Source organism: Entamoeba invadens, assembly GCF_000330505.1.
Source record: "Entamoeba invadens IP1 unplaced genomic scaffold scaff_1105074725199, whole genome shotgun sequence".
In the NCBI taxonomy this organism is placed as follows: Eukaryota; Evosea; order Mastigamoebida; family Endamoebidae; genus Entamoeba; species Entamoeba invadens.
This window is the reverse complement of record NW_004440113.1, coordinates 302,209-327,304: the sequence shown is the minus strand read 5'-3', so window position 1 is coordinate 327,304 and position 25,096 is coordinate 302,209. Positions and strand designations below refer to the sequence as shown.

At 32.3% G+C, this 25,096-nt stretch overlaps 15 protein-coding genes across 15 annotated transcripts; 4 read left to right on the top strand and 11 right to left on the bottom strand.

Moving 5' to 3' along the window:
* Positions 1–1,935: 1,935 nt before the first annotated feature.
* Positions 1,936–2,713, bottom strand: EIN_095200 (hypothetical protein; the record flags this gene model as incomplete). Its single annotated transcript, XM_004254006.1, has 3 exons — positions 1,936–2,019; positions 2,100–2,598; positions 2,679–2,713. 3 exons carry the CDS (start codon positions 2,711–2,713, stop codon positions 1,936–1,938), a joined length of 618 nt encoding a protein of 205 aa, XP_004254054.1.
* Positions 2,714–2,926: 213 nt separating this feature from the next.
* EIN_095190 (hypothetical protein) lies at positions 2,927–3,310 on the bottom strand (the record flags this gene model as incomplete). Its single annotated transcript, XM_004254005.1, has 1 exon — positions 2,927–3,310. The coding sequence occupies one exon, from the start codon at positions 3,308–3,310 to the stop codon at positions 2,927–2,929; it is 384 nt and encodes a 127-aa protein (XP_004254053.1).
* A 198-nt stretch (positions 3,311–3,508) lies between these two features.
* On the bottom strand, positions 3,509–4,861 carry EIN_095180 (rubredoxin-NAD+ reductase, putative; the record flags this gene model as incomplete). Its single annotated transcript, XM_004254004.1, has 1 exon — positions 3,509–4,861. The coding sequence occupies one exon, from the start codon at positions 4,859–4,861 to the stop codon at positions 3,509–3,511; it is 1,353 nt and encodes a 450-aa protein (XP_004254052.1).
* Positions 4,862–5,896: 1,035 nt separating this feature from the next.
* On the bottom strand, positions 5,897–6,817 carry EIN_095170 (hypothetical protein; the record flags this gene model as incomplete). The annotated part of the gene is made up of 2 exons (XM_004254003.1): positions 5,897–6,101; positions 6,183–6,817. The coding sequence occupies 2 exons, from the start codon at positions 6,815–6,817 to the stop codon at positions 5,897–5,899; spliced, it is 840 nt and encodes a 279-aa protein (XP_004254051.1).
* Positions 6,818–7,237: 420 nt separating this feature from the next.
* Positions 7,238–8,701, bottom strand: EIN_095160 (hypothetical protein; the record flags this gene model as incomplete). The annotated part of the gene is made up of 1 exon (XM_004254002.1): positions 7,238–8,701. The coding sequence occupies one exon, from the start codon at positions 8,699–8,701 to the stop codon at positions 7,238–7,240; it is 1,464 nt and encodes a 487-aa protein (XP_004254050.1).
* A 273-nt stretch (positions 8,702–8,974) lies between these two features.
* Positions 8,975–9,445, top strand: EIN_095150 (hypothetical protein; the record flags this gene model as incomplete). Its single annotated transcript, XM_004254001.1, has 1 exon — positions 8,975–9,445. One exon carries the CDS (start codon positions 8,975–8,977, stop codon positions 9,443–9,445), a length of 471 nt encoding a protein of 156 aa, XP_004254049.1.
* Positions 9,446–11,064: 1,619 nt separating this feature from the next.
* EIN_095140 (syntaxin, putative) lies at positions 11,065–11,529 on the bottom strand (the record flags this gene model as incomplete). The annotated part of the gene is made up of 3 exons (XM_004254000.1): positions 11,065–11,223; positions 11,275–11,381; positions 11,475–11,529. The coding sequence occupies 3 exons, from the start codon at positions 11,527–11,529 to the stop codon at positions 11,065–11,067; spliced, it is 321 nt and encodes a 106-aa protein (XP_004254048.1).
* Positions 11,530–11,686: 157 nt separating this feature from the next.
* EIN_095130 (kinase associated protein phosphatase, putative) lies at positions 11,687–13,854 on the bottom strand (the record flags this gene model as incomplete). The annotated part of the gene is made up of 2 exons (XM_004253999.1): positions 11,687–12,092; positions 12,167–13,854. The coding sequence occupies 2 exons, from the start codon at positions 13,852–13,854 to the stop codon at positions 11,687–11,689; spliced, it is 2,094 nt and encodes a 697-aa protein (XP_004254047.1).
* Positions 13,855–14,156: 302 nt separating this feature from the next.
* EIN_095120 (hypothetical protein) lies at positions 14,157–14,648 on the bottom strand (the record flags this gene model as incomplete). The annotated part of the gene is made up of 1 exon (XM_004253998.1): positions 14,157–14,648. One exon carries the CDS (start codon positions 14,646–14,648, stop codon positions 14,157–14,159), a length of 492 nt encoding a protein of 163 aa, XP_004254046.1.
* A 619-nt stretch (positions 14,649–15,267) lies between these two features.
* On the bottom strand, positions 15,268–16,095 carry EIN_095110 (hypothetical protein; the record flags this gene model as incomplete). The annotated part of the gene is made up of 1 exon (XM_004253997.1): positions 15,268–16,095. The coding sequence occupies one exon, from the start codon at positions 16,093–16,095 to the stop codon at positions 15,268–15,270; it is 828 nt and encodes a 275-aa protein (XP_004254045.1).
* Positions 16,096–19,293: 3,198 nt separating this feature from the next.
* Positions 19,294–19,686, top strand: EIN_095100 (hypothetical protein; the record flags this gene model as incomplete). The annotated part of the gene is made up of 1 exon (XM_004253996.1): positions 19,294–19,686. One exon carries the CDS (start codon positions 19,294–19,296, stop codon positions 19,684–19,686), a length of 393 nt encoding a protein of 130 aa, XP_004254044.1.
* Positions 19,687–19,729: 43 nt separating this feature from the next.
* On the bottom strand, positions 19,730–20,401 carry EIN_095090 (hypothetical protein; the record flags this gene model as incomplete). Its single annotated transcript, XM_004253995.1, has 1 exon — positions 19,730–20,401. One exon carries the CDS (start codon positions 20,399–20,401, stop codon positions 19,730–19,732), a length of 672 nt encoding a protein of 223 aa, XP_004254043.1.
* Positions 20,402–20,605: 204 nt separating this feature from the next.
* On the top strand, positions 20,606–21,400 carry EIN_095080 (hypothetical protein; the record flags this gene model as incomplete). Its single annotated transcript, XM_004253994.1, has 3 exons — positions 20,606–20,722; positions 20,771–21,132; positions 21,202–21,400. 3 exons carry the CDS (start codon positions 20,606–20,608, stop codon positions 21,398–21,400), a joined length of 678 nt encoding a protein of 225 aa, XP_004254042.1.
* A 765-nt stretch (positions 21,401–22,165) lies between these two features.
* On the top strand, positions 22,166–22,878 carry EIN_095070 (rab11, putative; the record flags this gene model as incomplete). The annotated part of the gene is made up of 3 exons (XM_004253993.1): positions 22,166–22,190; positions 22,228–22,389; positions 22,442–22,878. The coding sequence occupies 3 exons, from the start codon at positions 22,166–22,168 to the stop codon at positions 22,876–22,878; spliced, it is 624 nt and encodes a 207-aa protein (XP_004254041.1).
* Positions 22,879–22,969: 91 nt separating this feature from the next.
* EIN_095060 (bollus pemphigoid antigen, putative) lies at positions 22,970–24,218 on the bottom strand (the record flags this gene model as incomplete). The annotated part of the gene is made up of 2 exons (XM_004253992.1): positions 22,970–23,116; positions 23,175–24,218. The coding sequence occupies 2 exons, from the start codon at positions 24,216–24,218 to the stop codon at positions 22,970–22,972; spliced, it is 1,191 nt and encodes a 396-aa protein (XP_004254040.1).
* Between the last annotated feature and the right edge of the window lie 878 nt (positions 24,219–25,096).

The window sequence follows — 25,096 nt, the reverse complement described above, 5'->3', positions numbered from 1 at the left end:
GTTTCAAATAATTGAACGAAGTTCTTTTTTTTATGATTATAACTTTTAGATTTGAGAACTATTCTCAATTAATATTTAACCATTTATTTTTTTTTAAATGCCCACATAAGCTCAGTTTTTATTTCCATTGAAAACATCAAAGAAAAAAGCAACTTGAAATGACAAGAGCAATTACGAAAAAACGCGGGCGAGAAATTACAAAACCAGATTACAATCAATAAACATTTCCCTTTTTTTAGCGTTATCTTACCTAATATTATTCCGCAAAAAGTCCGAAATTTTTAACTGCAATCAACAAAGACAAAAAAATCTATAACGGTCGTGGGTGTTTGAAATAGAAAAGGTAAAAAGCAATAAAAGAAGAAACCATTCTATTTTTTTTCTAAATAAAAATTACTATAATTACTTGTTTATTTTTAAGTCGGTTTTAAACAAAACTAAAATACTACAATTTAAAACTATTTAATTAAAAGTGTAACTAACAAATCTTTGATAATTTTGGCCGATTTCAACGGATTTTCAACACTAAATGTAGACTTAAATAATTATAAAACACTCAAAATTGCATTTTTTGTTCATTGGTGGTGTATTTTTTCTAAATAAATACATTATGAATACATTTAACGATAATTTTGAGGTGATGAGGACAATTTTTAACAGCCGATAAAACTGGCCTCATTCTTTTTAAGTATTTTTTTCCAAATATGATTTAAGACTCTCAAAAAAACAGGGTTAAATGGAAGTGCCAAAAATCCCAATATTTATCAAACAAATTCAGTTGATATAAATCAAATATTAAAAAAATGCTTTTTTGAATTTGGTTTACTATTAAAAATTGCTTTAATTAAGTATTCATATATATTTCAAACACCATTTTCAATAATTTTTAAAGATAATTATTTGCTTCCATTTTTTTCAATGGTTTTTTGTAACATTAAGGCATTCTTTTATTTCTTTTGCCTTTATCGTACTAATATATTCAATAAATGTAACCAAAAAACAATAATCAATTCCATCTTTGAGACCAATATTTATTGCAAGATGAAAACAACAATATATAACATGTGGTCCAAAAATAAACACAATAGAAGCGTCAAATTATAATTATTAAACTATGTTCTTCTGCGAAAAACTGTCGGCAAATGTTTGAAGCATTGTTTTTGTAAAATTATTAATTTGAAATATTTAACGATTTATTGCTTTGTTTGAAACAAAAAGTTTATGATTTGCTCGACACTTTTTTGAAAATAATGCCATTATTTAAAAACTTGTGAAACAAATTTTTAAATTTTACTTTGGCATATTTTTCTACGTTTTCAGAGGATTGTCAAGTGAATAAATGTACACAAAACAATTAAATGTTGTTTTTTAGTTTGGTGAATAATATTTTACTAGATTACCTAATAAGATAAGAATAATGTTGATAATGTTGTTATTTTGTAAATATTGAGGCACTTGATTTGAGTGTGACAATTATTTAAACGAGTTGATGATAAAATTGTATCTTTGTAAAATAAAACAGTGTTGGTATTTATATAAATGTTTGAAGAGTGAAATAATGTTTTAATCGCTGATTATAATTAACTCAAATCAATTTTTAGATGTTGAATTTGAATGTTTAGCACATAATACACATAAAACACTTTATACATCCATTTAGATAAACAATTCTCGTGTTGTTATAGTTTAAAACATGAGACTTATTTATCTTAACGTTGAATGTGTTTGAACAAAAAAAGTAAAGGATGTAGATAAAAAGTATTTGATAATCGAATATAAACTGTTCTTTAAATTGTTGGCACAATTGACAACCAGATTATTGAAATACTTGTCACTTGGAAAAAAGTTACACTTAAAAAATTCCATGAAATTAGAACACAGAAAACAACACCAAAAACGAACACAATAGAAATCGATTACCCTTCAGACTATTTCTCATTCATAAGCTTCTAATTTATATACTTCTCCATTCTCCACAAGTTTAAGAATCTCTGCGTGTCCAAGAAGCACTTTTTTATCCTAAATAATTAATAAAGATTCCACCAGTTCTTATACTAAAAAGACTTCTGAAAAGTACTTTAAAAAACACAGAAACAAACGTCTTCTCTTCTCAAAAAACAACGAGCAGTGTCAGCGAGTCCAAACAAAGTTTTCAAGTCTTTAACTATTTGTGCAACAGTCGTTTTTGGCGTGATGTCAAACGTTTCATATTTCCGATTCCACTTCACGTGAATCATTTTACACCCTTCTGGTGGTGTAGAGTATTTGAACGTGACATTGACGGAATTATCTTCAGAAGCTTTTGTTTGTTGTGACAGAGTCTGGAGGGGCGCTTTCCCTGTCGGTTGTTGTTTAATTGGTCGAATAGGTTTATCATTAGGGTCGATAGAATATTGCGCGCGGAAGTATTTACACAGTTTCAAGTGCTTTCTCATGTTCTCCTGCTTGTTTTTGATCTTCATCACTCGCGTAAGTTGTCCCGACGAGTACGCCTCCATGCAACTTTTGCATTGGACAAACTCTGCGGCTTCCCCGTTGTTCTCGACCGGGTCAAATATTTCCCGACGTCCGCGCGCATCGGAATGAACTCGTTGAAATCTTTGAGTGGGCCTGTCGGTCCTTCCGTCAAGGAGTCCTCTTCGTCGCGCGAAGAGAGAGAAAATATATCGTCGTCAGACATTTCGTATGATTTTGAAGATAGCCAAGACCACATTTTTTCATAGAAAAGGCTATTACTTGTTACTTGAATATATCTCTAAATTAATAGAATATATTGTTTCATACCAAACAACGCTTTTTTCTCTCTTTTTTCTTTGGAAGTTCTTTATACTATACATATACTAATAACAAATTATTCATTAACTAGTACAGATCTTAATGAAAAAGAATAACATTTGTTGACTTGAAAATGTTTTTTGAAATTGAATTATTTTTCGGTGGCTATTGCTTTGATGGTGTCGCAGGTGACTTTGATATTCAACTCCCCACCTTCAGCTAATTTTAAGGTCTTACGGACAGACTCGCCAACTGCAAATAAGTCGACGTGATACGTCCCCGTTCCAATGATCTTTTTGATCGGGTTTTTCGGGTTATTTTTGACTTGGAATATGATGTCTTCCCCAAGTGTCGCATCAACTTGAAAAACTTCACACCAAAACGGGTTCACCGACTTTTCATATAACCGTGTCGACTTCTCGTCACTCATTTTTGTTTTAAAAGTTACTATAGAATCAACACCAGTAAGTGAGACACTGTCAGGAGAGAGTCCAAGTGCAGAAAGCACGTTGACACTAAGAGAATACACATCCATCAACATTTCAAGTTTCTTTTATGTTATACTATTACTTAACTATACTTAAACTATAATTATAAACATTGAGTGTATAATAATAAAAACACTAATATTACACATCCGTCATTTTAATTTAAAACATTGGATTTTTAAAAAGGTAACGTGATGTGCTATTATGTTTGTCAATTCGAAATCAAAAGAAATTGTGCGTTTTGTTTAGAAATTCATCCACTCGTCGATCAGTGCTTGCGCCTCGGCACCTCCCACTTTTTTGTCTACGGCTGCTATCAGAGGTCTTTGAACCTTGATAACTGGCTTTCCAAGTAACACACCACCCACAATCACACCATCTTGTCTGAATATTTGAACAAAGTCTTTTCCGCTTTTCTTAGTAACAGCGTCACCTACTATCTGCCCCACAGAAAAGACGTTTGTGAAGCAGAAAACGAAATATGGCATAGGGGTATGAACAAATTTGCTGTCTTTCCCACAAATGGTGTCTGCACACTCAGTGCCTTGCTTCATTGCATCCGTCCAATTGCCGAAGCAACACGAATTGTACTCACAACAATCGCCGCACGCATACACATCACTCAAACTTGTTCGCATCCGCTCATCAACAACAATCCCCCTATTCACAGCACAGCCAATTTTCTCGGCAAGTGTTTTGTTTGGGGACACTCCACACGAGTAGCACACCATGTCGCACATCAATATTTCCTTGTCCTGCAACTCAACGCAAATTCTGTCATCTTTTTCGATGATGGAAGAGACACATGAACTTGTTTTCAGAACAACATTATTTTGTTTCAACGTCTCTTCGAAAAGTGCCGAAGCCTCGACCGAGAGTTGTTTTGGAAGAATTCTGTTCGCGATTTCCACCAAGACAATTCCAACGTCCTTGTGCTTTCTTTTCATAGCAACAGCAATTTCAATTCCACAAAGACCTCCCCCAATAATGACGACGTTCTTGACTGTTTTATTTGCGAAACACTCATTCATCCCATTGATGTTAGTGAGTGTGTGAATTGGGAATACATCTTTCACCGTTGTGTTTTTGATGAAAGGTGGTCGATTAGGTTCCCCTCCATTTGCAAAGACAAGTGTGTCGAATGGAATTTCCTTCTTTTCTTCTCCTTTGTTGCAAAGTATTTTCTTCTCCTTCATATCGATGTTGTCCACAGTCCACCCAATGAGTGTATTAATTTCATTCTTTTCATAGAAGCAATCCTTCTCAAGAATAAACTGCTCCTTGTTAACAAAATTGGGGTCTCCAAGGACTTTTGGTATTGTCGTTCGATAATATGGTTTAGTATCTTCCTTGCAAATCAATGTGATGTTCTTCATCCCATTTAAGACCAGCTGTCGAATCGTTGCAAGCGAAGCGATGCCTCCGCCAATTATGACAATCTTGGTGTTCATACATACAGACTGCGGGAGTGGATCGGATGTAAAAGTCTTACTAAGCACTTCGTGAAGTGCTTTTGAACCACAGCAATGGCACGATTCACAGTTATTCTGTGTGTTGTTACACACTTCACAAGTATAGTAACGTTGTACAAGAGACATAATTCTATGTGTTTTTGTGATTATCCCCTTTATATACTGTTCATTCCATCACTTTCATCATTTCAATCTCGTCATTTCGTTTTCCAAACTTGCAGTCTAATCTATATTTATGCCTGTTCGGTACTATCATTTTACTAAAAAAATATCACAAAAAAACTATTTTTTTTTTCTTTTTTTTAAGCCAAAAACCAGATTTGTGATCAATCCACACAAATTTTTTATCTCCCCGTTTTTTGTGGTCTTATTGATTACCTTTTTTTAGTCATTTATTAACAGTTTTGATTTTTTTTAATTCCCAAAAGTGCACCACAAAAAGACCGAAACGTCCGTTATAATAAAAAAATAAATTGTTAGTAATTTTGTATTTACTATTTTAATTTTATAAATTCGGGAAATTTGATAACTTATTATTTAGTTTTCAATTCCCAAAACTCAAAACTACATTGAGCCTTTTTATTAAACCAACTCGATCTAGAATATACTGGAATTTCTTAACAATTTTTTTAAGAACAAGATAATTTTTTCTCACAATACGTTTTACCACTTATTATTTTATAGGTTTATATTATTAAGCAAAAATTAATTAAAAAAATAAATGTTTTATGAAAAAGTATTAATTTAATTTAAAATATGTAATTATACTAGTTTACATAAAAATGTTAGAATAATTAAATTGAGAAAAATAAAATTAATTAATAAAAACAAAGATGAAGTGGTAAAAAAAATTTTAAAATTTATTTAATTATTAATATTTTTAATTATATTTTTAATTAATTAATATAATATATTATAATTTAATAATATATTATATAACTATTAATAATAATATACTACAAAATATACTAAAAATAATTAAAATAAATAATTTATTTATTTTAGTCTAAAATTTAGAAACAACTATTTTCATATTAATTGATTGAATAATTTTAATAATTTTTAATTATAATAATTAAAGTTTAACTTAATTAAATCCAAATAAAAGATAAAAATTAAACAATTATAGTAAATCCCCAACACAGAGATAACTTGGCTTTATTAAGTTCTAATGGAATTGACGTTTTTTGCAGCAACACAAAGATTACAAAACGTCACACCAAACCGAGAACTTTCGTCCGAATCGACTTTGAAACCCTCAACCATAGCAAGTATACCAAACAGATCGATGACTTGCGCTTTAACAATCAAAAACATAAAAATATTGACGTATTCCTCACTCGTTCTGTCGATTAATATAAGATAGCTTTTAATTATTAAATACTAAACCATACTTGAATAATTAAATAATATGAAAAAAATAACTAGAAAAATAGCAAAAACAAACAAAGCCAATACAGCTGCTTTATCCATACATTTTGCCATATCTTCAATAACAATGTCTTGAATCGCAGAAATAACTTTTCTTGTTTTAAAAAGAGTTGTAGTCGTTTCGATACACGTCAACACGTGTATTGATTTTTTAAAAATCTCATCAAGATTGTGATTAGAAAATTTTGTTGAGAGATGAAATGATTCGGCGAGATTGCTTGCGGAATAAAGACGGAACTGAAAAGCGAAGTTTTCACTGGGCTTTTGTTCCTTGTGACAGAACACTTCTTTGATCGTGGAGTAGCACAGATCAAACAAAATGTTCTCTACTTCAACACGGAGTGTCGGGAAGGGTTTGAATTTATAGTATGACACTATTTGTTCTGTCAAATCACTCGCCGTTTGTGAGATATAACACTTGATGTTACTTGCTACCTTCTCGTTCTTATCGTGACGACCTGCGACGACGCGTGAGATGTTTGCGTTTAATGAATGAACCGAAAACTCGATAACATCGAGTAATGGGTGTGATGCACACTCCGAAATGTCATGAAAAATGGCGTCGACAAACGTAGAAGCGTTTCCGTCTTTTGTGTATGCCTTGATGTGTTTCTTAATGATGGTGTCGGTCTCTTTGATTGAACACGACATCGTTTTTAAGTTCCACTTACATTTTTTTGAATTAATAGAATAAGTTTCGATGCGTTTTTTCGGGATTTCAGCATCAAACAAAACCATCCTGTAAATTTTTTATTACTTTACAATTTCAATTTTTAAGATTAAATCAAAACATTTATTCATTATTTCTAGTTTTATTTTTGAAATAATCGTTTTTTTTTTGATGAGTAATTTATTTTTTAAGATGAGTATTAGTATAATTACTATTTATAACTAATATTTTTAAATGGTTTCATAATAAACCATTTTATACTATTTACAGTTTTGAAGATTATAGTTTGAAATAAATTAATAAACATTATAATAAACATAACATTTGTTCAATACAAATGTATTACTTTTAAATAGTTTTAAAACTATAATATAACAAGTCTCATTCACTTCATAGTTTAACTAAAGCTCTCCTCTAAAAGAGAAGTATTTCAAGACAATATCATTAGCGTATTGTTCCACAGTCACGTCGTCATCTCCGATCAGATCCTCGCACTTTTTATCAAATCCGATTTCTATAAATTGGTCGACAAGAGAATTTTGGGTTTCGATGTCATTTGCGGACACGTGGAAATATTCGAGTAATTTACTTGCTGCATTCAACGCGGCTATTTTGCAGTCCATTGAATCCCACACGACAAATTTCCAAATTCCCAGAAACAGTGGGGATTTGACGACATAGTTCATGAAGACTGCATTCATCGCAATGACACAATTGAACAAGAAAATGAGGATCTCTTCATCGCTTTTACTCTTCTTACTCATGTCGGTCTTTTCATTCTCGTTTTGGAATATCGTTGCTATGGAGCACTCGATCATATTAGTCTCCAAGAACCTCTCGACGAACAAAGTGTTTGTATTCACCAAATTTGAGAAGGTGAATGCAAGGACCTTCTTCATTTTCTCGTCACTTTCGACATACAGTTGCACCAAATACAAGAAGACGTTGTTGTCCGCAAACATTTGGAACACAACATCCTCCTCACTTGCAGACAAATCCTTCAGGACTATAAGTGCACTTTCTCGAATAGTTTTGTTACTAGAAGTTGCCAATTGAAAGCATCGTATTAATAAAGAAGATTTAATAGTATATTGTATAGTATTCTTATATCGTGTTAAGTAATGACAACACAAGAGGGCTCTCTTGACTACCTTCTCATCCGTAGCCGTCAATGCTAATATAATATTCTCTTTGAATGGTTCTACTAATCGCGCGTCATACAAATCAACGCGGCGCAAAAAGGCGGAAAGGACATACAAGAGATCGGCATCATAGGGACATTGCTTAAGTCCAGTCTGGATGGATATGAGGACCCCCGCAGATACTGTTTCCTTTATATAATCATCGTTGAAGTAGATCATATTGGCAAGGGCCCATAAGATAGTGACGAGGAGCTCCGCATCGCCGGTCACGGACTTTGAGGCTTGACTAAATATCGCGAGAGCGCCTAACTTGTATAAGACCGTTTCCGTTCCTTCACCTCCTTTTTCGCAAAAGTTGATGAAGAACCAAGCAACCTCGTTAGCGACGGTTCTGTCGTGTGTCATCGAAAATGTTTGTAAGAGGGTTGGGAGGATTCCTGATGCAAAGATTTCGGAAAGGGGCGTGTAGCCTTCGTTATCTATCGACAACCTTAAATTCCGAATGATTTGTTGTTGTTGAAGTAATGAAGTTGGATGAAGCAAACACTCTGTGGAAGTCTTGTAAAACTGAGCATAGGAAGACGGCGGTGTAAACTCTTGTTCAAAAGTAACAGGACGGCTGCGTCTTAATAAAGCTTCTCGACGGGAATGCCGAAGGACTGAAATGTCCTCTTGAAACTCTTGACATGACTGTGCCAAGCTCTTCGTTCCGCGAAGGTGCATCACACTTTTTCGTTTTTGATTTTTCTCTCATTTGTGTTGTTAATTATTTCTTATTCTTTTCTAGTATTACAAAGCTTTCTCTTTTCGCACGTTTTTACTAGTAGGTTGCTATAAAAAAACTATCATTAAAAATGGAATACAATCCAATACTTTACAAATGATTATTTATAGTAATCTTATGGTTTCATTATTATAATTAAATAATATGAAACCCCACGTGTGGCATATTCATTCGATTTTGTAAATTACAATATAATTATACTATATAGTAAAATGAACCATATAGTCATCTACAGAGATTTGAGTTGGTTGGAGAACTCCAAAACTGTTGTAGAGATGTCTGACGAATGGCAAAGTGCTTCAAATAAGCACACAAAAGGAGGAAAAGGGAAGAAGGGCAAGGCCGAGAAAAAAGTTGCAAAGAAGGTAGAAAAGAAAGTCGAGAAAGTAGAAGCACCAAAGGAGCCAGTCGTAGAAGCAGTGAAAGCAGTTGAGAAAGTTGAGGAACCGGTAGTTCCAAAAATAGAAACCGTTGAGCCAAAAATTGGGGAACCAAAACAAGAAGTGAAAGAAGTTCTTGAAACTCAACCAATTGAAGAAGTTAAACCAATAGAACAGAAAAAGAAAGAAGAGAAACCACTGAAAAAAGTCGAAGTCGTGGAGAAGAAAGATGACGAATGGGTCGAAGTGAAAAAAGGAAAACATATGAAACACCAAAAAGCTAAAAAAGAATCTCAAAACTAAAAACACTCAATTAAATTAAATGCAGTTTTAATTTTAACTAGTTATTATTAATATATTAAGTTATATGTAATAGATTATTCATTGGTTAATTTTTAATTATAACTTTTATATTATTTATATTAGTTTAATTAATACCATGATAAATTATATTTTTAATTAAATAAAATTCAATCCAAAAATATTAAAAATTACTTTTTATGTAATAAATTATAAATAAATAAACAATTGATTATAAAGAAAAAAACCTGCTCGTTTTTGAATATAGTAAAATATAATATTTATTGTTATAATTTAACAAACATTTTGTATTATTTCAAAAACATTAATAAAAAAAGAAAATTGAAAACAAATAAATAAAAAATAAAAATTATTTGTAAAACCAAACAATAGTAAATAAAACCAATTTTATGGTTAAAATTATTTTAATCACGGTTATAATTTACCATTTTTAAACGTACAATTTCGGGTTTTTATTCCAAAAAAATAAATTATTGTATATTTAATTGAATTAATTTTGCTCAATATCGAAATGAATTTAAATAATAATAAAAATAGAAACTAATAATAAATGGTTGTTTATAATAAAATATAATTTATCATATAAAGAACAAATACAAATTATTTGTTATTTAATTTAATTATTTGACAACAAATAATTAATGCGCATTTAAAGGGATGAAAAGAGTTAATTTTTGTGTTTTGCTTCCTTTTTGATTAAAATAAATTTAGACAAATTAATCAAATGCTCTATAAATTACTTTATTAATCAATACAACATTTAATAAAAATATGATAATTTTATTATATATTTATTACAACTTGTAAGTGACAACTTTCATTTTAAATTAAAAAGGAACGAAAAACCTAAACAGTATAAAAAGAAAGGATGTCCTATTTTTCTCTGTTTTCTACATTAGTCGCATCTGCTGCGGTTGTATCCAGTGTATTGGCTTATCGATTTGTAAAATTTTGTATTGACGAGCGAAATAGAAAGGAAGAGGAACATCAACTCGTCGACTCTTTAATTGAAAAAAGCCGAATTGAAGATGACATTTTTGAGTTCCAACATTTGTTGACAGATGAAAAAGATGGTTTTCCACATCAAGACGAAAATCAGTTACTTTCAAAATCATCTCAATTAGACTCTTCAAATTCCGAATGTGAAATTTCTTCTATTCATGTAGATAATGCCCTGATAGATACAGTTCTATTTGATGAAAGTTTTAATTACAGAGTCGACCGTTTATACGACAATGAAAACTCTTTGCACTTCACTTCCCCATCGCGTTCAACAAGAATAAATATACAGCGAACTATCGTATCTCAACGCAAAAAGCTTACTACTGAAAAAAAGCCAAAACGCACCAACTCTCCAAAAAAATCTAAAGAACTTGAAGAAAAGTTAAAGAAGACATTCTCTTCTCCTTTTTAAGTCCTTTCACACATCATTTCACACAATGTGTACAATAGTAATTCATTGTTTGTACTTTATTATTATATTATAGTATTATAGTATTATATTATAGTATATTATATCTATTAAAAATACTAATACAAATATAGTATATCAACTAGTGTTAAATTCTATTCGATATAAAAGAATATCATGTAATAATTCATTATAAGATGATAGCTAAAAATATAACAAGAAGAAGAATGCAACAGAGACAACATATGATAGCCCACATCTTCTTATCATCGTCTCGAAGTATTAATCTTTTAAGTCTCGCGTTTGCGCTTTGAATATTAGAATTGACTAGTGGCGTTTTCTCGTTGACCTGTTTATTAGTATATTATCGACTATATACATCGATTTTATATCGACAAACTTCGTCTATAATCAAAGCGTGTGTGTCCAACTCTTGTCCGATATGTATAGAAGTCTCCTTCAGTCGTTGTGCGACTTGTCCGACTTCATCGATCTTATCTTCTCTATCTATTTGTTACTCGGTATCATCGTATATTTCAATACAAATAGCTCACCAACCAAATATAGTTCAATTATAGTTAAAATATAGTTTAAACAAACTATTAACGAGTGACGCATACCTATCAAAGTGAGTACTTTGAGGTGTTTGAGTCATCGAGATCCTTTTATCTTTTTAAGTTTCTCAGAACAAAAGAGTATTTAGTTAATTATAGTAATACTATTATACATGTATAGTACAAGCATTCATGAAATTTTTGTGGTGAACTCCAAACCATTCAAAACGTCAAACAAAATCGATTGAAATGAGAGAATCAGAGGACTTTCACAGCAATGACCGTCAAGTTATCTCTGCACTCGCTGACCTTAATAGAGTGGTCGATGATATTTCTTGCTCCTTTCTCAAACTCATTCTCCTCAAGTAGTTGAAACGCTATTTCCGGCGAAGTGACGTCCCAAATCCCGTCACTACTCATAATGATTTCATCCCCTTTTTCAAGCATGACCACTGGACTGATATATGGCGTTCCTATCATCCCCAAATTTTGACTCTTCACAAATTTGTTTGCTAACGATCGAGCAACTGATACTCCACATATACGTCGTTGCCCCTCTACCATCGCTATCCCACTTTTTACAATTCGCTTCTGTTCACACGGACTCGACACCTTATGGTCTTGTGACAGTGTGATAATCTCTGGTGTACTCCCATTGAATTTTCTACAGGTCAATATACTATTCATGTTTAGTTCTTTAACTATTATTTAACTATTCACTCGATCAATGCAACAAACTTCACAAAACACGTCGAATCTCCGACGTTCCCCGACTGCACGTACATCTCTCCGTCTTCTTCCCACACGTAGACAATAGTACAAGTGCACCCAATACAATCAAGTTCGTCTTTCTCCATCAACTTCTTGTCGACTCGTTCAAAGCACTTTTCAAGTAAGTCTTTGCTCTCGTAATTTTCTTTCAGAAGGTCTTCCAAGATCCCCGGAAGGATTTTTTTTGTCTCAAAAGCAGCTTGCACGCCGCTGTACCCATCGAAGATCCCAAAGAAATTTTTATGTTCGTCCCCATTGAATGCCAGTGCACAGTAATGTTCGTCTTCCATCATCTCTTCAGCAGTTAAATTCCCTTTTTTCATATCAAAGTAATTGTCTCCTATAAGCCCCTTCTTCCCACGACGCAGTCCAGACAAATTACAGTCTTCATCGGAAATATACCGAAGATATGTATTCGCTCCACCCGCTGGAAACGTGGGAAGAACTTCTTTCACTTGTTTTTTGGTCTTTTTGGTTTTCTTCTTTTTCTTTGGCTTTTCCCCCTTTTCAAGTTTCCCATCGTCGTCATGTTTCTCGTCGACAGGTTTCTCGACTAGTTCTGAAGTCACTTGTGGCTCGACTAAAAGTGCTTGTTCGACGTGTTCCGAAGGTGTTTCATGTTGGTCCAACACCCCTTCTGGAATGTCCGCCTTTTCCTCTGCAATTTTTGCCTTCTTAGTTTTGTGGAGAGGTTTTCTCGTGAGTTGTTTGCGTGGCTTTTCTTTCACTTCCAATTCGTCGAAAGTGTCTTGCACTCTTTGCACTGTCACATCGTTCTCGTTGTGTTGTACATTTACATCTTCGACTATTTGTGTGACTGCCGTCTCGACCTTTTCATTGCCATCGATGTGTTCTGTTGAAAGTGTTTGGAGAGGAGATTCCATTTGACTTTCATGTTGCTCTTCGCCTTGTTGTATGACTTCTTTGACTTCTTTGGTGGTATCTTCGATCTGTTTAGTCTTTTTAGCTTTATGTAATGGTTTGCGTTTATTCAATTGTTTGCGTTTCACTTCGGGTTCTTCTCCAAGACCATTATCGACTACTGCGGGTTCGACATTGAAATGATCGACTTTGTCTTCCGTTCTATCTGGTGTGACTTGTTCAACAGGGCATTCGACATGTTCCGGAACACTTTCTTGATGTTCCGCAGGTGTATCGATGACATCGTTATGTTCTTCTTTCATCTCTTCGATCTTTTTAGTCTTTTTAGCTTTATGTAATGGTTTGCGTTTATTCAATTGTTTGCGTTTCACTTCGGGTTCCGGGGATTCTTGTGTGTCAAGTGTGAGTTGTGGCGGTTCCTCGATTGTTTCGTTTTCGACTTTCTCAATTTTTTCTTCTAAAGTCGTTTTGTCGTCGGTTTCGATTGTTTCGACGTTTTCAACTTTTTCGCATTTTTCCGTGACAAACGGGGGTTCGGGCATTTCATTTTTTTTGGGAAGATTTTGTTGGTGATCGTCCAGGGTTTCTCCTTTATTCTTTTGTTCTGTCTTTTCTTCCCCACCTTTAGCCTTTTTTGCTTTGCGGAGGGGTTTTCTTTTGTTGAGTTGTTTTCGTTTCACTTCTGGTTCGTCTTGTAGGTTTTGAATCACCTCTGCATTATCCCCGTTCTGAGTTGTGACATCTTCGACTATTGGGATGATCGGATTTTCCATTATAGTGAGCAAAGTGTTTGTTCCCAGTTTTTTTGAAAACTGAAATAATCTCAAAATAACGAGCTTAAGAAGTTTGATTGACTGCTCCCTGTTTTATATAAATAGAACGCCGTCGAAAAAAGATAAAAAACAAAAATTAAATCCCATTTTTTGATTTAAAATGTTATTCTCATTTGAACTATTTTTTTTAAAGTATTAGAAAAACGTACTATTTCGACTAGTAGTCCGATATCGGCAACAAATTTCCATAAAAGAATAAATTAATGGGTAATAAATGTCGATATAACATCTTGTGTAAAAACTTAGATGTTGCACTCCATTTCCATATCAAGTAAGTCGAATCCATTGACTGGGGTATGTAGATATCTCTCGATTTTGAAGTTGTGTTTGTTATAAAATCCGATAGCTCTTTCATTATTAATATTACAATTAAGTATGATTTTATTACAGTTCTTGTCATGCGCAAAAGTCTTAACCTTTCCCATCAAAATGCTCCCAAGTCCTTTCCCTTTCAATTCAGGCATTAAATAGAAGTCGTGCAAATAGATTGATTTATCCCCTTCATGATATCGAATCCCAGTAAAGCCAATGACCTTCTCATTCTCGTAGTAGACTGTAAATTGAGATCCTTTATCCATTGCACTTTGTATGGCTTCTGTTGAATATAAGTACTTATAAATGGGGTCTCTAGCTTCATTACTGAGTAGATTTTCAGTGTAAGTCGCGTAGAATGTTTGTTTTGCGAGGGATTGAAGTAGTGGAATTGATTCTCTTGTTATAATTGTCGTTTGCATGGTATAATTATTAAGTTAAAGTTAAATCTTTTCGCATGTCTTCAATCACAAAAGTATCACTTTCCATGTGTTTCATAAATTGCTATTGAAATCGAAGACGTTCTTTGAATTAGTTTTTTTATTATTCTTCATTCTTGAATCATCTCCGAACTACTTTCCTCTGTTCCTTTTCATGTGTTGTCTTTTATCATTTTTTTCTTTATTTTGTTATTATTTAAAGTAGTGTACAAACAGACAGACAACACACTTATTCATCGTTTGAAATAATATTATTTAACTATTGATATAGTTTATAGAAATAACTAGGGTTTTCCATTGGCATATTTAAACCAACTAGGAATGATTCATTTCAAAAGTAATTTAATAGTGTTGAGTCTTTATGGGCTGAGCATCACTTTATTACAAGAATGCCAATGCTGGCACGTGGCGAAGCCTATAGCAAAGCCCGACTTTAAAGCATCGGATAGATACCTCAAACATTTTCTATAATTTTATATTTTAAATATTATATCTTAATAGTTTTTTAAGTCACTTAATTTATTAAGCAAAATTAGTAAATTATAGTTTTAATTTGATTAAAAAAATAGTAAAAAAAGAACCAAAAGAAGTTATAATTAAATTATACTTTTAGGAATTGTTTTACCTTTTCCCAGCCCGTCAATTTCTTTGGCTTTTCCTTATAGAGGAAGAGTGTCTCGAAGGCAACAGCAGCAAGTGAAGTGACCATTGCCGAGTGGGCAGCTCTAGTGCATCTATGAACTGCGCCCTTATAAAAAGCGTTAATACCTCCACTGTTATATAAGAAGTTAACAGCTTGGTACACAGACATCTCTGGATGGCTTTTCAAAAATCCATTGACGACCCAGAAAGGATGGTTACAGAAATAACCCACCGAGTTGTTCAAAGCTGCCGCTCCAAGCTTTGCCCACCCACTTGGTACAACGACTGAAAATGCTTTTTGGTAAGTTGGTCTGAGCACTGACGCACTTTCTAATATCAACTCCATTGCGGTGAATGGAATGACATTTTGGTAAACAGAACAAATTGGTCGTTGAATTTGGGTGAACATTTTACTGGTGAAAAAATTCAAAAAGTGTTCGTGAGGAAGAACTAAAAGAGGCGTTGAAAGTCTAACAGCCCAATTTCTATAAGGAATGTCGGGCATCGAATTTTGCAAAAAACGAGTTGTCGTGTAATACGGCAAAAGGCCGTTTAAGTTCTTTGGAAACGTTTTGTATATGACTTTAGGGTTTAAAGAAAAGTTTTTAGAAGGACGAGTAAAGGAGTAGTTGATCACTTGCCCAAAAAATGCAGTTTCTATAGTTGTTTGTATAGCTCCATTCAAAAAACCATAGAGCATATTCTTCTTATGAAATTTCAAAGAGTCTGGGATATGGCGGGAAAGTGGTGTTGCTAACAAAACGACTAATTTATATGGGTCTTCCATCGTTTTTGCGATTTGAAGTTCAGTCGTGTTAAACGACTGAGTTTTTTTCGAGGAAAAAATTGTTTTTTATAACTATTAATTATAATTAATTGTATTAAAATGTATAATAAAAATGGTATTGAAAAAATATGGATTCGAACAAAAAGTTTTTTAATCAAATTCAAATGTCCACTTTTTTGAACAGTGACTTGTTCAAATGAAGTATTGTTTTTTTATTATATAATATAATTTATTCAAATATATAGAAAATCAAAAAAATGTACATAATTTATATAATTAAATTATAGTTTTTTTATTATATTTATTATTTAGATAATATGGTTTAAATAAAACTTTGATTATTTATCCCTTTCAGTACCAAAAATTTCCAAAAAATGTAAACTTATTTATATCTTATTCATTTTGAGTGTATATTAGAAAGAAATCATGCAAAAAACGGTTTAAACTTTTTACAACCATGGGGAATACCAGTAAACAAAATTAATAGTAAAAAATAATTTAATTTACTATAAATTAATAGTAAATTTAAACCTAAAATTGTATTTTTGTTGAAAAAAGGTTCACTTTTTCTGTGATAAAAACTTGACGACTTTTCCTGTAATTATTTTCAAGTTTAATATATTTTTTTTTATTTCAAAAAATTGTGTATAGTAGAATAAACTATACATTATAAGTCTTTCTAAAAACAGGGTTTTAAAATAAGAAAACGTATCAAATAAAATTCTGATAAAATTCTTTTATTGAAAAACAAGGGATAAGTCATACTTTGAAAATTCCAAAAGTAATTATTTAAATTTAGTTTTCATTGTAAATGATTTGATGTTTTGTAAATAACGTGTAAAAATGTTGATATTTTATTAATTTCTGATTTTTATAACAAACAATCAAATACTATTATATTGTATGTGCTACCATACTGACGGTTAGCGTTCTCACTTTATGAACTTTTGTTGAGAATCATATGTATACGAGATATATTTACTAAATTTTTCTTCTTAACTATCATTTTAAAAAAATCGTTTTCATTACACAAAATAAATTAAATGTATATGAATAACATTACTACCTTTTTCACATTTTAAAGAAAGATCCTATATATACATTACTCTAAATTATTATAAAATATATTCTATAACTAATATGTATGACACAACTGTGTTAGACTTTTAATTTATATAACATACAAAAATAAAACGTGCAAACTTTTTATATATTATAAATGATACATCAAACTTGAACTGAAAACTACAATATTAAAAATAAATACTGTATAATTTAGAATAACTTTTAGTTTACAAATTTAAGTTTAATTTCATTTGTATGCGTGTTATAACAAGCATATTTCTAGTATTGGAAGGGTTATTATTATCAATTATCAATGAATAACAAGTTTTGATTCGGGTCGACTAAATAAAAAAATCAAGAAGTTCACACTACAAAAGATTGTGTTGATGGTATTGATCAATATGAAAAAGCGAAACAAGTACTTGTTGGTAAAAAAAAATCAACAAAATACCATCACATGTCTTATATTTCAATGACTTGGCTACAAACAAAAAGTGCCTAATATTATTCATCAATATGCTTGGAATTATTAACACACCATTAGTGATCTCAATAAAGCATATTTATCGACTTTCCAATTAATCAATAATAATATCTTCAAAGGGCGACAAATGACAACACATTCCATCATAATAAAAGCTTTGACAAAAGAATGGTCGACTGCTCCATTTTTATTTTTTTTAAATAAACTATAATTATTTATTGTTTTAATTCTTTTGAAAAAAAGAACTTTGAGTCTTAATTTTAATTTACACCAAATAAAACTCAAATCATTAAAAGCACTACTTCATGACTCAACTTGAACCTGTGTATCTCATGAACATCGTTTTGTTTTTTGATAACATCTCGACAACTAAAAAATTCGTTTTTGTTTCAAAAAATTGCAAATCGGCAACAGAACGTTTAAAGAAAAATCCATCACTTTCCTCAAACACAACAACACTAAACACTATATTTAAATATTTTCCTAATATTCAACAATTAGAATATGATTTAATTTCTCTTTCATCACAAATGTCAAAATCGTTTTATGATCGCTTTGAAACATTTGAATCTTCAAATACTGAAGAACTGACGCAAATCAATTTATTAAGTTCTGAGGTTTTGAATAAATTAAGAAATGTATCAATAAATGTTGAGACATTAATTAGTAACAAAGTTTGCTTTTTAACTCCAAAGACTTTTTGGAGACTTGAGAAATTAAGAATATACACCAAAGAATGGGATTTTTTAAAGGAATTTAGTCAATCACGTTTTATTAAAATTCTTCCAAATATCCGCAATTTCCCTTTCCTCAAAACGATAATAGTCTATGTCTTTCCATCGTCACTGAGTTTTGTAATTTCTTCATTAAAACAATTCGTTTCGGAAAAAATCAGAGTTATCTTTTATGTGTCTAAAATATTAGATGAGACCGTTTTGGAATATTTCCCGGATAATTGGGTCATCGTTGTTTCAACTTTTTTTAACTCAAAATTATTTCTCTGCCACAAAAATGTCATTTTCAAGAATGGAATTACAACAAACTTTCGTTTCGCTTTCGAAGCGGACGTGGCGCAGTCTATTGACTTCTTGTACCAAATTAACAATTTACAAAATGTGACTTTGATTTTTGATGATGATTCCGTTTTTACTAAAACGAATAAAATCGACTTTGCGTCGATTTTTTGGGACGGGAAAGTAAAAATAATAAACAAAACGAATACATTGATTAATGTCATATTTCCCCCACGCGTTAAACAAATTGAATTCATAGGACTTGCAGAAATTATAGTTGTTGGGTGTCATGTGAATGAATTCCAAATTAACGGCTTTGTGGGAAATGTTATTTGTAATACACAGGAATACAAAATGAACTTGGAATATAACATAAATAATAGCCTTTTTAATACCACAACAAAACTCGAATTTCCACACAAAATTCAAAACATCGAATTTTACTTCAATGATAAAAACAATAACAAAACAAATTTATACATCAAAGCGACTCAATTGGTGAACGTCATTTTTTCAAAGGACTCAGAATGGGTTGATTCTCTAAAGGAGTTTTTCTTCGAAACTGAAAAAAGTCCCAACAAAGTGACTTTTAAATTATGTGACATCACGCAAAAACTCTCTCAAGTGTTATGTAAAATGAACCCAATAGCTTTATCACTGTACGTCGACTTAATTAGAGAAAACTTTGACATTTTTAATTCAACTCTTCAAGTTTTAGAATTAAATCTCGGTAATGTGGATTTTGTTTCGGGTCGTACAATCAAACTTCCCAAAACGGTGTGTAAAGTGTCGTCAAACTATGGCATGGCAGGATTAATGAAACTGATACTTGAAAACCCACAAGACGTTGACACAGATACTGCTATTCGTTTTTCTAAAGCACCTTTAATACCACTTAAAGACAAAAAATGTTCACCCAAAACGTCAAAGAAAAGCAAACAGGACAAATACAAAAACAAAGAAGTCACAAAAAAAGTCACCAAGAAAAAACACCAAAGTGACTTCAATGGCGAAGAAAACTTGGACTAAATGATTGATTTCAAATGCCATTTGTTACTAATGATAAACTGTTCTACATAAATATGAAATCGTTTAGTTCCTTCACGCTCGTAGCAACGAAGTGACACATCCCCTTCATCTTATCTTTTATATCTTCGTGTCCGTCCCCATACGTCACTCCCACTTTAGTTATGCCTTTGAAGTGATCTGCCATTCTAAACCCATCACTCATATCGTCAATCACAACGATCTCATTCTCTCTGAGATTGAACTCTCTCATAATTGAAACGAGAAGTTCTTTATGTGGTTTTGACAACTTGGGATTGTGAGAATCACACCCAAAAATTTTGTCTGGAAGGAAAGAGCCTGCCTTTGTATACGCACGAGCGATGTTATTCTTATCGCAATAAGAAACGACAACAACAAGCCCCCCAAGTTGTTTAAAATGTTTCAACACGTCAAGAAAGCCTGGAAAGAAATCAGGTGGGTCATGGCTATCCGCGTAAGCCTGCCAGTACTCAGCCTCATATTTGATTAAATGATCAGGAAGTCTTGCAACATCTTTATAGTATTTGGTGATCCCAATGTCAAATAAATAGTTCTGAAATGACGTGAGAGACGCGGGCGGAATGGAGGGAGCATACTCGCGCATAAATGAAAGATAACACGGATAGTTTATTTTTGGCGTCGAGTCAACCGACGTATCATCGTGATCTATGACCAGACATTTGAATCGAGAATTCATCACTCGTTCTGCATTTTACGATCTTCTCTGATTTTAATTATATTGTAATATATATAGATAATTTTAGTAGATATATAGTTTGTATATTATTTTTTTTTTGATGGACTTAATTAAAATTGAAAAAAATGAAAAAACTAAAATAAAAAGAGATTGAAAAAAGTGGAAAGAGAAGACAGAAAAAGCACAAAAAACGAGGGGAGTGGAATGAATTCATTACTCACCGAATTCAGCGACGCTGCTGTGGTATACCCAGCGCACAACAAAAAATGCAAAAGGTTTGCAATGACATTGTCCAGAACTCTGAACGCCGAAATCTTTAAGGTTTGTGATTCAAACTGTACCAAAAAGAACGAAAAAGCTCACAACTAGATTTCAGTGTACAACCCTTACCACACCACAAACAGACTTGTCGTTAGTTGGCATAGAACATTGGCAAGGAAAACAAGGTCCTTTCAAAAGAGGATAGAGTGCATTTCGTCGTGCTCCATCGACATTGACAAATTCAGATGTATCATCATCGTCTCTGAAATGGATGGAAACCATATGGCTACAGAGAGCCTGTCCTTCATTAATTCGTTTTACATGGTAATTGCATCGAGTCCGACAAAGCCGTTGGTGGTCGGACTTGGGGGTTCACAGAGGAAGTTTGAAAAGGACATAGCTCGTGTCCAGGCACTCTTCGTTTCGGAAAATGCGGTGGTAGATATGCCAATTTTCATTTTGAACAAACAGTTTGTTTTTTTCTTTTTTATTGATTAGCAACAGACAACGTTGATTGAACAGAAAGAAGTGACAGAAAGAGTTTTAAAGTACCTCAACACGATAGATGCAATGCTGCAATACATCACTCTACCAAAGAGGAAGGAATCAATTAGACCAATACCACAAAGACCAACAATGTTCACCGAAAGAACGACGAGCAGAGCTAAATACCGACAGTCCACATCAAGGAGTATATCAGCGAAAGTAACAAGGTCTATTTCGTCAAATTCCGACTAACATGTTGATGTATTTTGTATCAATGTAATTGTTGCTGTGGTTTCTTTTGTGTTTCCAGCGTGTATTCTCACAAACCAAAGACATCGAAATGAAAAACAATAATTGTGTTATTTTTAAAATTATTTTTTAAATTATTTGGTTGTGATATATTGAAGTAAAGTATTTAAAGAAACTACAGTAGGAGGAAATATATGGGGATGCTAGAAAAAGGAGGATGCTCGTAACTATTGGTTAATTTCAATTGAAAAATAATAAAATTACTATTAATTTTAATATAAATTATTAATCAAAAAATTAATAAAATGATAAAACCAAAATAAATTTATATTAATTATTTATTATTAATAATATTAAATTAATTAATATTTAGATTAGCGTCCCACTTTTTCCATTAACTGTATAAAATTCGAATTACAATTGTATTTTTAATATTTACAATTAAAATTACTATGAAACAAAATTATTGATCTTATCCCCTGACTTGAGACTTATCTGCGAGTTTTTGAACACTCTGAATGAACCTCTCTTTAACTTTTTTTACTGATTGAAGAACTTTTCTGTATTTATAATTTTTTTATTTTGTCTTAACTAGCATGAGTTATGTAAATAAAACTATAATTTAATTATTCCACAATAAACCTATTTTTATATTTGACAATAAATAATAACATTTTACATAGTAAAAAAGCCATATTCTAGTCACAAAATTAACCAAAAATTTTGTGACAAAAACCAGAAGCACAACTGATTTTGTTTTACAGTTTGATGGAAAGTGAGTTAAGTTTCAAGAGTTTGTTTTTCTTCTTGTATTCACCACTAACATTCAGTCGTAGTTGTCGGTGATTCTGGTGTTGGCAAGACTTGTCTTTGCCAACGTTATGTTAATAATGGGTTTACTGGTGGTGACAAGCCGACCATTGGGGTGAATTTGAGTTATTCGATGCTCAAGATAAGTGGCACAATGATTAAAGTTGAGTTATGGGATACGGGTGTGTTCTTTCTATTTATTATTAATTAATAAATAAATTAATTAACAACTAGCTGGTCTTGAGAAGTTCCAAACGATCCCATCACTCTTTTACAGGGGATCTATTGGTGCTATTGTAGTGTATGATCTGACCAATCGGGAGTCATTCAGCCATGTCCAAAGTTGGATAGAGAAGTATCAAGAATTAGGTGGGATGACCAACATCCCGCGTTCAATTTTATTAATTGGAAACAAGTCTGATGTTCTTCAAGAGCGTGAAATTGAGTCACAAGAAGGTGAAGATTTAGCAAAAAGTATGAAGACGCTCAACACTTATTTTTTTGAGACTTCTGCAAAAAGTGGCAAAAATGTGACTGAGAGTTTTAATCAGTTCATACAAAATATATATCAGATATACATTCAAAACCACAAAACGGCGTCTCCAGAGAAGCCTCTAGATATCGAGAAGAAGCCACAAGTCGAGACCCAACAAAGCACTGGGTGTTGTTAAGACTGTTTTTATTTGTTTTAAAAATTTTCGTACTGAACTCCAACGACAAAATGTGTCAATCAATTGATATACTGCGTCGCAACACACACATTCATCCTAAACAAATCATCATCGACGCAAGTGTCATAATCACTGAGCTTTCATCGGGGTCGTCCATGAAGATTTCGTCGGGGATTATTTTACACCTGCACTTATTTAAAGCTTTTTGGACAAATGAATAATTCACTGATGCACTGCCCTATTCATTACTCGTATTTCTTATGAAAGAAAACTATTAAATTTATTAAAGAACAAACACTCGACAAGAACTTGGCGTCTAACAAATCGGGTCTTCTCTTCGCTATTATCACTCCAAACGCTTTCCCATCAGTAAACGTCTGCGCAAAGTCTTCTAATTGAATGCCAGACCCTTCTAACATTGCATTCACCCATACTAATAACCCATCCATCCCACGTTGTTTCATGACAGTCACTTTCCTTAAGACAAAGATCTCAAAGAACGCCATGATCAGTTTCACTGTCTCCGCATCGTTTCCTCTGATGATGTCCATCGGGTCGATACTCACTAAAACGTTGTCCAAAGACAAAAGTGTTGCTATGACCGTCCCAATGTTGTGTATCTTGTCGCACATCTCACTCGCATTCTCCTTCACTTGCAACTTATTCCCAGACAATTTCTCAAAGAGAGTTGTGAACAAACTCCCATCACTGAAATCACTGATTTTCACAGTCTTTCCTAACACATTTGTAACAAACTCAACACACACAGCTTGTCGCATTGCTTTCTGATTTAACGACTCCGTCGGACAGTCGGACAATATGAGTGGTTCTCTCTTCCCAGCCGCTGGTTTATGGCTAGAGTTATCTTTCGAAGTAGTTGGTGCCGTCACAGCGGTTGGTGGTGGTTTTCTTGTGATACCAGTTGGTGCTTCTCTTCTTGTTTGTTGTTGTTGAGGAGGTGGAGCAAATGGGTTTTTAGTAGAGTCATTGTTTTGTGACTGGACTTGTGAGTTAAGTAAGAACTCGAGTTCTTGTCTGCTCTGGACCAAGTCTTGGATGACAAAGTTAATAGCTTGGAGCCAATAAGAAAGTGTTTTGTAGTCTCCCAAGAGACCTGTAGTTTGTTGGGACTCGAAGATTGAGAGACAGAATTGTGATGGGGTCTCTTGCTTAATAGAGTTACTTACAATGCTTTTGATTGGAATCCCAGCAAATGGCTTTTCCTTCCTTTTCACGGACTGTTCGTTTTTGAAAAAGAGGATATTGTCCTTTGTAAGGATCCATAGACATGGTGATGAATATCCTTTGCGATACCCAGTGTTACTCAATATAATACTCATTCTTTTCGATATTCAGTTTCATAGTTCTTCCTGGTTTTTCTTTGAAGTTTTTTAGTAGAAGAAAACTTAATCAAAGTAATTAATACTATTATTTTAACTAGTTTTTGGCGAGTCATTTGTAAATCGTTTACAAAACGTCAGTTTAAATGAATATGGGGAAATTGTTTGTAACTATTTAATATAATTATATATACTAAAAATTAACTAAAGTTCAATTAATGAAATGAGAATGATAAATAGATAGAAGATGATTATTTAACAAAATGTATGTGAGAAAACGGGTATTTTACTTTAATTAAAAACATATTAAAAAAATGACATATTGATTTGTTATTTCCTCTTTAGTTTTGGAAATTCAAACGGGACAAAAAATTTTAAAAGTTCGGGAGGTCTTTGTGTTTTGGGAGTGTTGAAAATATAATTTTTACTATAAATTATAGGTGTAGTGTGTTATTTTTTTTAAATTAAACATTATGTTTTTTTATAATTTTAATATAATAAAATAATTTTTTGAATTTTTTTTGGAAAAAAAAAACTTAGATAAAATATTTTTTTTCTAATACAATTCGTTATTATTTGCCTAAAATATATTTTACGTAACATTATGAAAAACTAATTACAACGACATATTCTTGTTATATTGTTTAGTTATAAAACTGTTGGTTTAATTAAAAATTAAAACTATAATTTATAAATTATTTTTTATAAATTATAGTTACATATAGTTAAAAATGCCGATATGATCAACAATAATTTTAGACGACTTATTGTTCGAAATGGTAAAATTAGAGCGTTTATTGATTCTTTCTAATACAGTAAAACCTCCTAAGAGCGGGAGGGCGTGGTAATTTTGTTCTCTCAAGAGCGGGCATTTTTAG